This window comes from Bolinopsis microptera, chromosome 12 (assembly GCF_026151205.1).
Source record: "Bolinopsis microptera isolate Bmic1 chromosome 12, MBARI_Bmic_1.0, whole genome shotgun sequence".
NCBI classification, from domain to species: Eukaryota; Metazoa; Ctenophora; class Tentaculata; order Lobata; family Bolinopsidae; genus Bolinopsis; species Bolinopsis microptera.
The window spans coordinates 1,688,667-1,701,535 of record NC_087083.1 but is presented as its reverse complement, the minus strand read 5'-3'; the positions used below and the strand labels follow the sequence as shown (position 1 = coordinate 1,701,535).

Below are 12,869 nucleotides of genomic sequence, written 5' to 3'. Positions count from 1 at the left end.
TAACCTTTCACTATTGCCTTTTTTCAAAAGGGTGAAAAGGAAAAAATAAAGCCGCGCGTTGGTTGACTGCCTCAGTAAGGTCACTGCTGCGCGCAGTGCCGTGACCGGTATGCGTCGTAATTAGCTCGTATTCAGATTTGAACAATTTTGAAGCCAAATTAAGGTGTTTGTTTTAGATTTGAATAAATAATATGGACACAGTTCGAAAGTAATTTGTCTACTAAATAGTATTATGAAAGAATGAACAAAATTGGTTAAAATTTGCCATAGATGTGACAAAAAAACTACGCACAGGATTGAATATTTCTCCACCAACGCGTGAAAATTTCTGAGTTCAACATTATGTATTTCAGCTTGGTAATTGAAGTACTCAATTTTTAATAGCCTAATCCGATTACTAAGTATTTTATTTATACGACAGTATAAATTTTTTTTGAATATTTGCTAGATTAAAATAATAATAGGAGTAGGAACGTCGAAGGTCTTGCGCTTATTTTAGTCCCAAAATATATCCTAATCATTAATTTCATAAAAATCACTGAAAGTGATGTCTACAGGTATATTTAGCCCTAACACCTTCCCAAATCATTTAGCAAGGGTTCATAGTCAGTTTTTAAGATCAACTTCAATATCATTGTTAAGACAGTGAAAGACATAATACTAAAAGTAAGTCATAAATGAGTGGTTTCTCTTTCTCTTTCATTTTAACACATCATGCATTAGTAGAAGCAAGTCCTCTTTAGTGTCTGATTACCTATACTCCTGAAAAGATATTAGGGATATTATCAATTATGTAAAAAGAAAACAATATTGAATATTTTTTCAGCATGAAACATTGGTAGCTTATGTTTTTGAAAGCTCGCTTATTCGTTTAAGCGATCAAATAGTCAGTGTGCAGTGCACAGTGGAGAACAGTTTAAGGCACCGGAAATGTTCCAAATAAATCCTCTGTCTACTATCAGACCACACACTCCACTATGCACTACAATGTATCGTATAACAATGGCAGTTGAAATGTGTTCCCGCCATTTTGAAATCAAAAATGTGCGCAGCATCTTACGGGTTATGCGCCGTGATCAATGGTCACGGCGCAATGGTTATGCGCCGTGACCATTGATCACGGCGCATACACATTGCATTTAAATTGTCGTATAAATGTCCAGCTTCTCAGTGAAATTTGGTTGACTCGCCTAATTTAAAAATGTAATACTCTTTGTTTCATTCTAGTTCAATTGTATTTCTATTATGGTCGGAAAGAATTATAATGTTTTTTTCTTCTACTGGGCCACATTCAGCCTGTCATTCCGCCATATTTTCAACGGCTATGAACACTAACATATGAACACTTATATGAGCCTGGCCCCATGTAAGATGTTTCTTTGTAGTCAGTAGTGTATTACTATTTCGGTTTTATAGTTGCATTTAATGCAGTAAATATTAATGGTTTCTTCACCTCTTCAATGTAATTGGTTTGGAGGTCATTTGAAATAAGGAGGTAAAATAACTCACATAGCTTCCGGCAAGTTCCACGGATACAGTGATTGAGTTTCTAGTCAACCTAGCCTCTTTGCCTGACTGATTTCTTGTTCGGCAGGGTGACTGCTTAGTGCTTAAACGTCAACTTCAACCTCTTCCACTGCATCGAATCGTACTAGTAGAATTTGTACCTGACATATTACATTTAGTTAAGCGACCTTCACATGTGGGTCAAACTTAGTATTTCTGAAAGTTTCGCCAAATTTCATTGATTTCAGAAGGTGTGGCAGGGTGTAGGCCATACACTGAGTAACATCTGCTTATTTAGTCAAACATCTAGTGTGGCCTTGCCCATCAGCAGCCTGTCCGATACTTGGAAGCTGGAGAAATGTCGACTCCAACAGTCCTACCAGCAGTCTTCTGATGACATGATAAGGGCGATTCAACCGCAAGTCAGGTCAGGGAGAGTTTGGAGACCAGACAAGGAACTAGATTGTGCTGAGAGGGACTTAGTCTGTGAAGAGGTGAGAGGAATGGTCCAGCCGTACAGCAGGGCAGGGATTTGTTTTGGAGAATGGAAGAAACCGTGGAAGAAGATGAACGCCCGGGAACAACAAGCTGATGTCCTTCAGAGAGTTAAAAGAAACCTCGAGCATGAAAGGGAAGTTCAATGCGGCTCTCTTGAGATGCAGTCAAGATGGGGTCAGTGGAGGGAAGAGGTTATGAAGACGGACATGAGCTGGCACACACTCTTTAAGTATGGTGATTCGCTCACAGGTTTTATGCTCAGTGCGACTTATGGTACTGTGGTCACACCAAATTGATTTCTTCAAATAATCCAAATACAGGCAGCGATTTAGTCAACTTAAGTTTATCATTTATGTAATTGAACATTAAAAATGAATCCTTCATAGAATTTTGCATTTTTCATTATCTCGAGGGTATAAAATTGTCAATTGAGAAACACGTCAAATCTAAACAAATAAGTTCATTAAAATAGCTTATATCAATCAGTAAATGAACGAACCTGTACATCTAGAAGATATGATGTAGGTCCACACTTGTAACTTGTCAGACCGGTTGTTGTACAGCTTCCTGTTCAGCCTGAAAACACATTTCTGTTACCATGACAATGTTACCATTACAAGATACCCGTGATGAGGAGTGTCATGACGTTGGGGGGGGTCCAACTACAAAAAATACGAACGCACCCCTAAAATTTCAAATTCGTATTCGTATTTTTTTCGTATTTTTTCGTATTTTTTACAAATCGTCATTTTGATAAATATAGAAGATCACACATCTTCGTAATTAATCAGATCTAAGCTCAACTTAGCAGTGAAGAAACATTAAGATAATAAGTAAACCATCATGTATCATACATAAAACCTGGGGGTGCAACAACAAAAACGATGAACCCACACAAAATTTTGAAATTCGCTCCCTTTTTATCGTTTTTTAATTAAAATTTGGGATATATTGTGATCCATTTTATGTTTTATTGGAAATTGGTCCATTTAACTGGGGGGGGGGGGGGGGGGGGGGGGGGGGGGGTCAACCCGATTTTTGATATGAGGGTTGATGAGGCCAAAATCGGAATCGGAAAAATCGGAAAATTGAGAAATTTACAGAATCGATCTCTAAAACCTCTCAGAAGTGATATAATTCAACCAGAACCCCTACATAATACGTATGCTATATAATATTGTGTATTGTGATGAGAAAACAGACCAATTGGACATTCCATTAGTATGTTTTATGTGTTTTTCCACTGCAGGGGCTAGTATGCTCACTACTAGTTGGAGTTATCATGTACTCTCAGACCCGTGATGGGTTTAAAGTTGGAAGTAACTACATTGCTGATTTGGACTTCGCCGATGACCTAGCAACAATTACTGACAGCTTCAGCGAAAATGGCCGCCTTTGCCAAAGCATTTCTGACATAGCAGCCCGTTATGGTCTCCTTATTAACATCGGAAAGACCAAATACATGTCCTATAACATCCCGCGACCTGTCAACTCAGACGATAGAGTCTTTATTAACGGCAACCCTTTAGAAGAAGTTCATGACTTTAAGTACCTAGGATCCTTTATAGCCTCAACAAGCAGAGACATCAATGTCAGGAAAGGCCTCGCATGGAAAGCTTTACAGAGTCTAGATGCTTTTTGGAAATCTAATATGTCCAGGAAGATCAAGACTAAGATTTTTCGAACTGCAGTAGAACCTGTTGCAGAAACCTGGACTCTTAAAAAGGCTGATATCAGAGCACTAGACGGTGTTTATACTAGAATGCTACGAAGGGTCTTTGGTATCTCATGGAAATCACATACACCTAACTCCGTTCTTTACGGAAAGATTCCATCGGTGACAGATACTATTTAAGACACGAAGACTTCGTTTTGCAGGACATGTCTACCGTCTACAGGACCAACCTGCTCAACAACTCCTTTTCTGGCAACCATCCTATGGCCAGCGTTATCGAGGACGACCACATAAGACCTTCCCGGACGTCCTACTTGAAGACACTGGAATGGAACCTGACCAGCTGCGTTTACTCATGTGTGATAGGGATAAATGGAGAGAAGCGTTGACACGAAACTCGTTCCAGATTTCATCTGGATCGACCTAGGTAGGTAGGCTCAGACCCGAGTGCTTTCGCCTCTTGTGAAATCGATTGTTTCTGCTCATTGATTTTATCCCTGTTACTTATTATTATGTATTAGTACAACACTAGGTACCGGGTTATATTTTGTGGTCCGGTCTTTAAACATACCATAATATCACTATAGTACACTGCACGCCTTAAATGTATAGTCAAGTACATTTGTATCGTGACACATGCTTATTATTGGCTTGAGTCCTCCTCCTCAGTCCTCCTCCTCCTCCTCTTCATCCTAAGTCTTCTTCCTCCTGAGTCTTCCTCTTCCTCCTCAGTCCTCCTCCTCCTCCTCTTCATCCTAAGTCTTCTTCCTCCTGAGTCTTCCTCTTCCTCCTCCTCAGTCCTCCTCCTCCTTCTCATCAGTCCTCCTTCTCCTCTTAAGTATTCCTCCTCCTGATTCCTCCTCCTCCTCCCCAGTCCTCATCCTCCTCCTTCTTCTCCTCTTCCTTCTCCTCCTCATCAGTCCTCTTCATAGTCGTTCTCGTCCTTAGTCCTCCTCCTCCTGAGTCCTCCTCCTCATCCTCCTCCACAGTCCTCCTCCTCATCCTCCTCCACAGTCCTCTTCCTCCTCCTCAGTCCTCCCCCAGTCCTCCTCCTCCTAAGTCCTCCTCCTCCTAAGTCCTCCTCCTCCTCAGTCTCCTCCCCCTCCTCCTTCTCCTCCTCAGTCCTCCTCCTCCTCTGTCCTCCTCCTCCTACTCCTCAGTCATCCTCCTCCTTCTCAGCCCTCCCCAGACCTCCTCCTCATCAGTCCTTCCCCAGTCCTCCTCCTCCTCCTCCTCCTTCTCCTTCTTATCAGTCGGCCTCGTCCTCGCTCTCGTCCTCAGTCCTCAGTCCTCCTCGTCCTTAGTCCTCATCCTTTTACTCCTCCTCCTCCTCCTCAGTCGTCCTCAGTCCTTCTCCTCCTCAGTCATTTCCCCAGTTCTCCTCCCCCTCCTCAGTCCTCATCCTCAGTCCCCCTCATAGTCGTCCTCCTCGTCCTCGTCTTCCTTCTCAGTCCTCCTCCTCCTTCCTCAGTCCTCCTCCTCCTCATCAGTCCTCCCCCAGTCCTCCCCCTCAGTCTCCTCCCCCTCCTCCTTCTCCTCCTCAGTCCTCCTCCTCCTCCTACTCCTCAGTCATCCTCCTCCTCAGTCCTCCTCCTCCTCCTCCTCCTCCTCAGTCCTCCCCCAGACCTCCTCCTCATCAGTCCTTCCCCAGTCCTCCTCCTCCTTCTCCTTCTTATCAGTCGGCCTCCTCCTCGTCATCGCTCTTGTCCTCAGTCCTCCTCGTCCTTAGTCCTCATCCTTTTACTCCTCCTCCTCCTCCTCAGTCCTCTTCAGTCCTTCTTCTCCTCAGTCATCCCCCAGTTCTCCTCCCCCTCCTCAGTCCTCGTCCTCAGTCCTCCTCATAGTCGTCCTCCTCGTCCTCGTCTTCCTTCTTAGTCCTCGTCGTCCTTAGTCCTCGTCGTCTTTAGACCTCATCCTCATCAGTCCTTCCCCATTCCTCCTCATCCTCCTCCTTCTCCTTCTTAACAGTCGTCCTACTCCTCGTCCTCGCTCTCGTCCTCAGTCTCAGTCCTCCTCGTCCTTAGTCCTCATCCTTTTACTCCTCCTCCTCCTCAGTCCTCTTCAGTCCTTCTCCTCCTCAGTCATCCCCCCAGTTCTCCTCCCCTCCTCAGTCCTCGTCCTCAGTCCTCCTCATGGTCGTCCTCCTCGTCCTCGTCTTCCTTCTCAGTCCTCCTCCTCCTCCTTGAAGGGATGGTTCATTATATAGTCCAAATTTGTGCAACTAAGTACAAGGACTGTGATATTGCTCCCTGGCATTTTGTTTCCGACTCTTGCGAACAATTGTTTGCTTTCCTTCGCACTGGCTTCCACAAAGGACGCCAGACGAACCTATCAATTGCTTCGGTTGTGCACGGGGCAGCAAGGAAAAATCGGTGCCTTGAGCTTGATGCGAAAGGCAGCCATCTTGTTGCGAATGACGTTGCACACACTCGGGGGAAGACACTGATTCCCAATCCCAACCAAGTAGGGTGAGAATCCCTGCCACGTTTTTGGTCAGTTTCGCCGGGGCTCATGTCTTTCCTCGAGGGAGCATTAGTGTCTACAGAAAAACTGACAAATCCTAGCGAAGTCCAATCCGAACCACATCTTCCATCAGAGGTGGTGCTGGGTCAGCTGGTTACTGAACGGATTGGCCTGGAGAATGGCATAGTCCTGTTACTCTCAAGTTAACCATAGAGGGGGACAGGCGCTGTTCGCTCACGGCTGGTTCTTGGAGCCAACACCCTCAGCCCCACATAAGTGGGAGCACTGTCGGTGGTGGCTCACCCAGATAACGGACAGTGTCTCTCCTTCTTTCTTCTTGGACTTGCATTGTTGCTGGCGAGTCAGCCAGTAGCAATGCAGCATCTCACTCACTCAATCACCTCGTCAATTCGGTCCTTTTTTCATTTGCATTACTTTCGCTCATTCTCCTGTCATAATGCATTCTCTGCTACCATAATGCCTTTCTTACCACGGTGTAACGCATGTTACACCTTGCGTCTTTCTCTAACACCATCATCATTTCAGCAACCTTGGAATTTCAACCCTACACAGGTACACAGCACTATGGATATCCACTCTCCACTCTACGGCGAACACAAAGCTAGAGATCTAATTAGGATTCGAGTACCCCGGCTACCCTTGTGACATACATACGTGGAAACCAGTTTAAGCAGCAGTACATCGACACAATGGATCAGCACTACGAAATCTGATATCTGCATCATACTACTCCGATCCAGAAATCTTCGCTAAACCATCACATGAGATGAATAACTACAAGTTGGACTCCACATAACATTATTCCTTGTTCTGATCAGTCAATAAATGTAATCTGCATCAATTTTCCAATAATTACATCTTCTTACTAGTTTATTTTCCCTCTCAGGGCTGGAACGCAATGTTACAGCCCACTTTATAAATTACTAAAACTCGAGTTATTCCAGATTGACGACTTGACACAGATATTCATCAAACAACCTAAATAAAGGACTCCCACTCTCCAAACCAGTAGAGATCCAATCACTGCCTCCAGGGTACCCCTTCATCCGGTATTAGCAGTTCCTCCACCACCACCAGGTTAGAACACTCCCACTAATCACCCCTAAAAAACGAACCTACCGCCTTGCTCCACCAAACACAACTTCAATCAAATCCAGTTACTCAAACCGGTTAAATCCGTCCTTCAAATTTCCCGCATTAAACGTAACGCGCGAACGCCATACAACTCAAGGACGTAGCAACCTAATAGTCGTCATTTTTTAAACAGAAAATTTAGTGCGCGCGCGAGCCTGCGCGCGCGCGAGCTTACGACTAATCCACGAGATTACGACAAATCCACATAATTGAAACGTTCCATCACTCCAGGTTGATCTGATTAGTAAACTCAAGGAAGATGATACCAGATCAGTCCCGAACTTCGCCTCAGCATCATACTCTGCCTAGTGTCGATAAAGAGGATTCACAAACAATCGAGATTCACTTACAAATATTTGCTATTACTTTTTACAATTGCAGTTATATTCGTTGTTTTAATTATCTCCATCAACCTTGAATCTGTCACTGCCCATACTACATTCCCAAAATTATCTTAGCGCTCTTCCATCGTCAAACCCCACTAGTTCACTACATACGCCAACCAATAAACCTCAATTAGGATGGTTTTTGCAACACATTCTACAAGCTTAGAACTTATAAAGTAACAGCACCATCATAACCCACACATTACCTTCGCACAAATCAGCTATTCCCCATTCACTCACGAGCGTCGACATATCTCCGCATGTACATCTGTAAACTGGAGCGGCCCCCCGCGATGCGGAGCAGGTGAGCTACCTGGTTCGGGCTACTTCACTTATCAGAGTACGCTAGCTCCACAATACACTCGCCTTAATCCCTCAGATTTGCACGCATCCATCACCTTCACAGGGCCGGCTGCCCACATCCTGTAAAATCCTGATTCTATATGCTCGCGGGGTCTATTACCTGTTTGAGCTCTATTATTACGCGCGCGTGCCCAGTGTACAGCTCACCGGCTTGCGCTGTCCTCTTGGCATTGTTGTCGCCTTTATGACCTTCAAATCTAAAAGTAGGTTGAGGGCACTACATGGGGTCTAGCGCTGCCCCGTGTCAAAATACATACATACATACATACAATCCCAACCAAACACGGGTGTACAAGGGCAGAGACACCAGCCTCAAGAAACTTAGGAAAGCACTCAAGGAAGGCATCGACATGGGGAAGGATATGATACGTGCTCACACAAAGCTGTCCGGGTGCGAACTCGATATACCTACTGAACCCGACTGTTACACTCTAGTTGATGATGATGACAGGGAAGAGGCTGAGCTTGAGGCTCCCAATGATGTCTGATGATGATGATGAAATGGAGATTTATAACCAGTCAACTGGAGTTGTCACAACCGACGGCCGTTGGTACCATGTTGATACTGCTGCTGAGAAGTTCATGATCGACGGTCGGTCATCAATGGCAGGTCATACACGCCAAAGGAGAATCAAAGGCTACAGTATCGCCAGGGTGTCACTTTCTCGGCCATGTGAATCGCTTGGAAAAGACTGTAAACGTGTATCTGTTGGTGACAAGGGCTGGTTCGACAAGAAAAAATTCAAGCAAGCTGTCAAGTTCCGCGGGCAGGCTCTGTTCATGTCAACATCGCATATATTCAGCAAGGCTGACAGGTCGTCTGTCTGCCGTGTACCCACTAACTCCTTTTGTTCTACCCATTTTCTCTATTTTTAATCCTAAGGAATTTAAGCTGTTACTATAACCATGACTACTTTGTGTAATAAGTTTATCTAAAGAAAGATCTGATAGAATATTAATATGAATGTGCCATATATAGTCTATATATTATAATATATAATGGGTTCAGCCGAAGCTGATTAAATTTCGTTTTAGGGACCCAACTTACCAGATTTTAAAAGTATGCGTATTTGGCAATAATATTCTGTGATGTAGCATTCAAAGACCTTTATAAATCACAATTAATACATCATACTATCTGAATTGTGATAATATCCCAGTGATTTTGACATTTACGCTTACGTGAGATTGACAAGCAGCTAAACTCCAATTATTAATTAGTAGGTAATCGTAGTATTGTATTTTCATTTGTTCACCAGTTTTGCTGCGTCTTAGTTATCTTCTCTGATGTCATACAGTGTAATATACAAAGATATAACGTGGAGAATACCAATGGATTTATAAATCCATTTCTCTGGGATATTTCGTTAATTCTAGAGTAAAAAAATTTTGGTAAAAAATACGAAAAAATACGAATAAATACGAACGCACCCCTAAAATTTGAAATTCGTATTCGTATTTTTTGTAGTTGGACCCCCCCCTGACGTTACGTCACTGATAAAGTTAATACACCTCCTCCCCACTAATAGTGCACTAACCTGGAAATGAGGGAGTAGTGAGGACCAGCGTCAGTAACTATAAAAAAAGCCCCCTATCATGATACTTTAGTTTCTCATGCAGGATTAAATAATAGTAGTTGAACCCAACTTACACCAGATAAGATATGACTCAGTCACTTTATCTACATTACCTGGCAGACGTAACAGCCGAAGTGCCGAACTTATAGACCACAAAGTCTTGAGGGGAGAGGTCGTTAAGATCAACAGGTATTAGCTCAGTATCAAAATCGTGTTCAGAGTTCAATTTTGAGATATACCCTACTGAGGGTGAAAGTTTGGTTACCAAGTGAGATGACACAGTCAGTTACTTAGATACCGTGGTTACTAAATGACGGCAAATCAGTGACTGTAGGGACGGAATTGTATAATAATTGCCAGAATTATGTCAAATATGAAATAAGTGCCAAGAGTCAGTTTTGTGGGTTATCTTACTGGCTTTAACTTAGGGGTTTTAAAAAGTGTAAATGGTTGAATAAGTACGTACGTTTGGTACGTTTTGGTGAGTTTGGCAGGGCGTGCTCAGGACAACTGCATCGAGTGCGTCCTCCTCCAGCTCAGCATTGAGTTATCGTTTGTCGGAGTGTATCCCGGAACCGGTGGTGTGTCTGGGTACTGTTCCATAAATCTGCCTAGACCAACTTTGAAACTGTCTAGCAATGTGATACTCCGAAGCTCCGATGGGAGCACGTTGAAGAGCTGAGCTGCTCTAACTCTAAAGCTGTTGTCGTAATCTGTTCTAACCGACAACTGTGCGTTTTTGTTCATGGCTGGGATCTCTGCCTTAATACCATGCCTTTGATGAGACTTGAACTCGAAGCCCGTATCGTTCGGAGCATGTTCATTAAGAATTTTCCATACATGAATAATAGAATAACGCTCTCTCCGCCTCTGCAGGGACATCAACTTAAGCTTCTTCAGCCTGTCCCAGTACTGGAGATCACGGCAGCCAGATATCTTTCTAGTAAAGGATCTCTGTACAGTCTCCAGCTTTTGTATCTCTGTGACTTTTGTAGGGTTCCAGACTGGACAGCAGTACTCTAGCTTGGAGCGAACCATGCTTTTGTATAAAGTCAGCATGACTACTTGTGACCGGTCTCTAAAGGCACTCAATGTCCAAGCCGCCATTTTTCTAGCTCCTTGAACTGTCTTCTCAATGTGAGGACCCCATGACCTACTGCTGCTAACATACACTCCAAGGTCTCTGACAGTTTCCTGTGGTGATATTGCGTGTCCTTTTGGCGTAGTATACTCAACAGTCTCTGGGTAGAACGGGAGCTCTCTTAGAGCTTTTGATCCATTCAGGGGGTAGTTTACAACCTCAAACTTATGTTCGTGTAGCTCCATGTTGTTAACACGTGACCACTCGATGACTATGTTGAGATCATCTTGCAGTAACTCTACACTACTCATTCCTCGGATAGCCCCAATCAGCTTTGTGTCGTCTGCAAAGCTGAATCCGTTACTATAGCTAATGCTGTTCAACAGATCGTTGATGTACAGGATAAATAGGATCGGTCCTAGGACTGTCCCTTGTGGCACCCCACTTGCCACTGGCTGGAAGGATGATTTGCGACCTTCAACAACGACTGTTTGTTTTCTGTTTAGCAAAAACTCTTTGATCCACCTTAAAGCCTGGCCACCAATTCCGTATCGACCAAGCTTGGCTAGCAGCACTGCATGGTCGACCTTGTCAAAAGCTTTGGCAAAGTCGAGGTAAATCACATCAACTTCTTCATCATTGTTGAGTGATTTGTAGATCTGTTCGATGTGACTGAGAAGCTGCGTCATGCAACTCCTCTTTTTTCTGAACCCATGCTGGTTCGTATTGATCATCATGTTCTCTTCCAAATGACGAACCAGGTTTTTTCTGATTACACGCTCAAATGTCTTTATGATGTGAGAGGTTAAAGACACTGGTCTATAGTTTGCTGGGTCCGTTCTGTCCCCCTTCTTATAGATAGGGGTGATATATTGGGTCTTTAATTCCGCTGGTATATACCCACTGCTGAACGATTCCTGCCAGAGGAGTGTTAGCGGGTCTGCAAGTTGTTCTTTGCAGGCTGTGAGTATCCTAGCAGGAATCTCTCCGTCAGGTGCGGCCGAATAGGGATCCAGTTCTCCTAATGCTTCAATGATATCTTTTCTTGTGAAGCTTAGCTCGTTGAATCCGGAATCCAGTCCCTGAGGTAATCCTTGGCTCTTCATACATTCATCAATATCGGCACTCATAGGGTTACTAAATACCTTCTGGTACTGTTTCTGAAGTAACTCTGCCTTGATACTGGGGTCGTCCACTAGTGCCCCAGTCTCATCTCTCAACACCAGGATCGTAGATCTGGTCTTCTGGAGACGCTTGGCATACGAAAAGAAGTATTTGGGGTTCTTCTTTATTGCATCGACTGCCCGGAGTTCTTTTTTGTTCAGTTTCTCAAGGGTCCCTTCCTGTATGGAGTAACACAGTAGTGAAACCTCCGTTTTCAGTTTAGGGATTAAACTCGAGCTAGGATTCATTTCCTGTAATGCACGTATCCTAGCATTCATTTTCCTTCGTCTTCTTTTCATGACATGAACGTGCTTATTCCCTCTTCTCTTTCTTGAGGTAATCTCCGCTGCACTCTCTTTCTTTGGGGAGAACTCCAAGGTAATCTGGAGCACTGTTAGCTTGAACAATTCCAGAAAAGCGTTCAAGTCCTCGTCACAGAGTTCCCAGAGCTTCAGCCAGTCGACTTTCTGAAGGCAATCACTGATTGCCACAAAATCGGCTTTGTGATAATCAACTGCCCTGTAAGAGTTTGGGTCGGTCTTGCTGGTTTCGTTCTTCTTTCTTCCAGTCATATTAAAACCAAGCTGAATTTCGACCAAGCTGTGGTCTGATAAAGATGTGGGGTTCACCTTTACTTCTGAGACATACCTAGGAACATTTGTAAGTACAAGATCTAGGGTGCTACCTTCTCTTGTTGACTGGTTTACGACCTGTGTTAGAAAGTTACGGTCTATAAACTCTATAAATCAAGACACCTGGCTTCACTTCTTAAGCCTCCATGTTCCCAGTCTATCTCTGGATAGTTGAAATCTCCAACAACGTATATGTCTGGCACCGTTGTATTTTCTGAGATCGCGTCTATTTTGGCTTGCAGTCTGTCTAGTAAGTTCTTCCAGCCTGAAGTATCTGCTCCAGGGGGCCTGTGTGAAACACATTATTTGGCCGTTTGAGATCTTGAAATTAGTGCCAGGAGTCAGTTTTGTGGGTTATCTTACTGGCTG

At 43.8% G+C, this 12,869-nt stretch overlaps 1 protein-coding gene and 2 long non-coding RNA genes across 3 annotated transcripts; 1 reads left to right on the top strand and 2 right to left on the bottom strand.

Moving 5' to 3' along the window:
• Positions 1-732: 732 nt before the first annotated feature.
• Positions 733-2,583, bottom strand: LOC134824571 (uncharacterized). The gene is made up of 3 exons (XR_010161431.1): positions 2,504-2,583; positions 1,454-1,667; positions 733-762 (listed from the first exon to the last, which is right to left on the bottom strand). It is a non-coding gene; the product is annotated as an uncharacterized LOC134824571 (long non-coding RNA).
• A 3,559-nt stretch (positions 2,584-6,142) lies between these two features.
• On the top strand, positions 6,143-7,681 carry LOC134824408 (uncharacterized). The gene is made up of 2 exons (XR_010161404.1): positions 6,143-7,240; positions 7,529-7,681. It is a non-coding gene; the product is annotated as an uncharacterized LOC134824408 (long non-coding RNA).
• A 2,443-nt stretch (positions 7,682-10,124) lies between these two features.
• Positions 10,125-12,440, bottom strand: LOC134824491 (uncharacterized). Its single transcript, XM_063836396.1, has one exon. The coding sequence runs from the start codon at positions 12,438-12,440 to the stop codon at positions 10,125-10,127; it is 2,316 nt and encodes a 771-aa protein (XP_063692466.1).
• Positions 12,441-12,869: the final 429 nt, after the last annotated feature.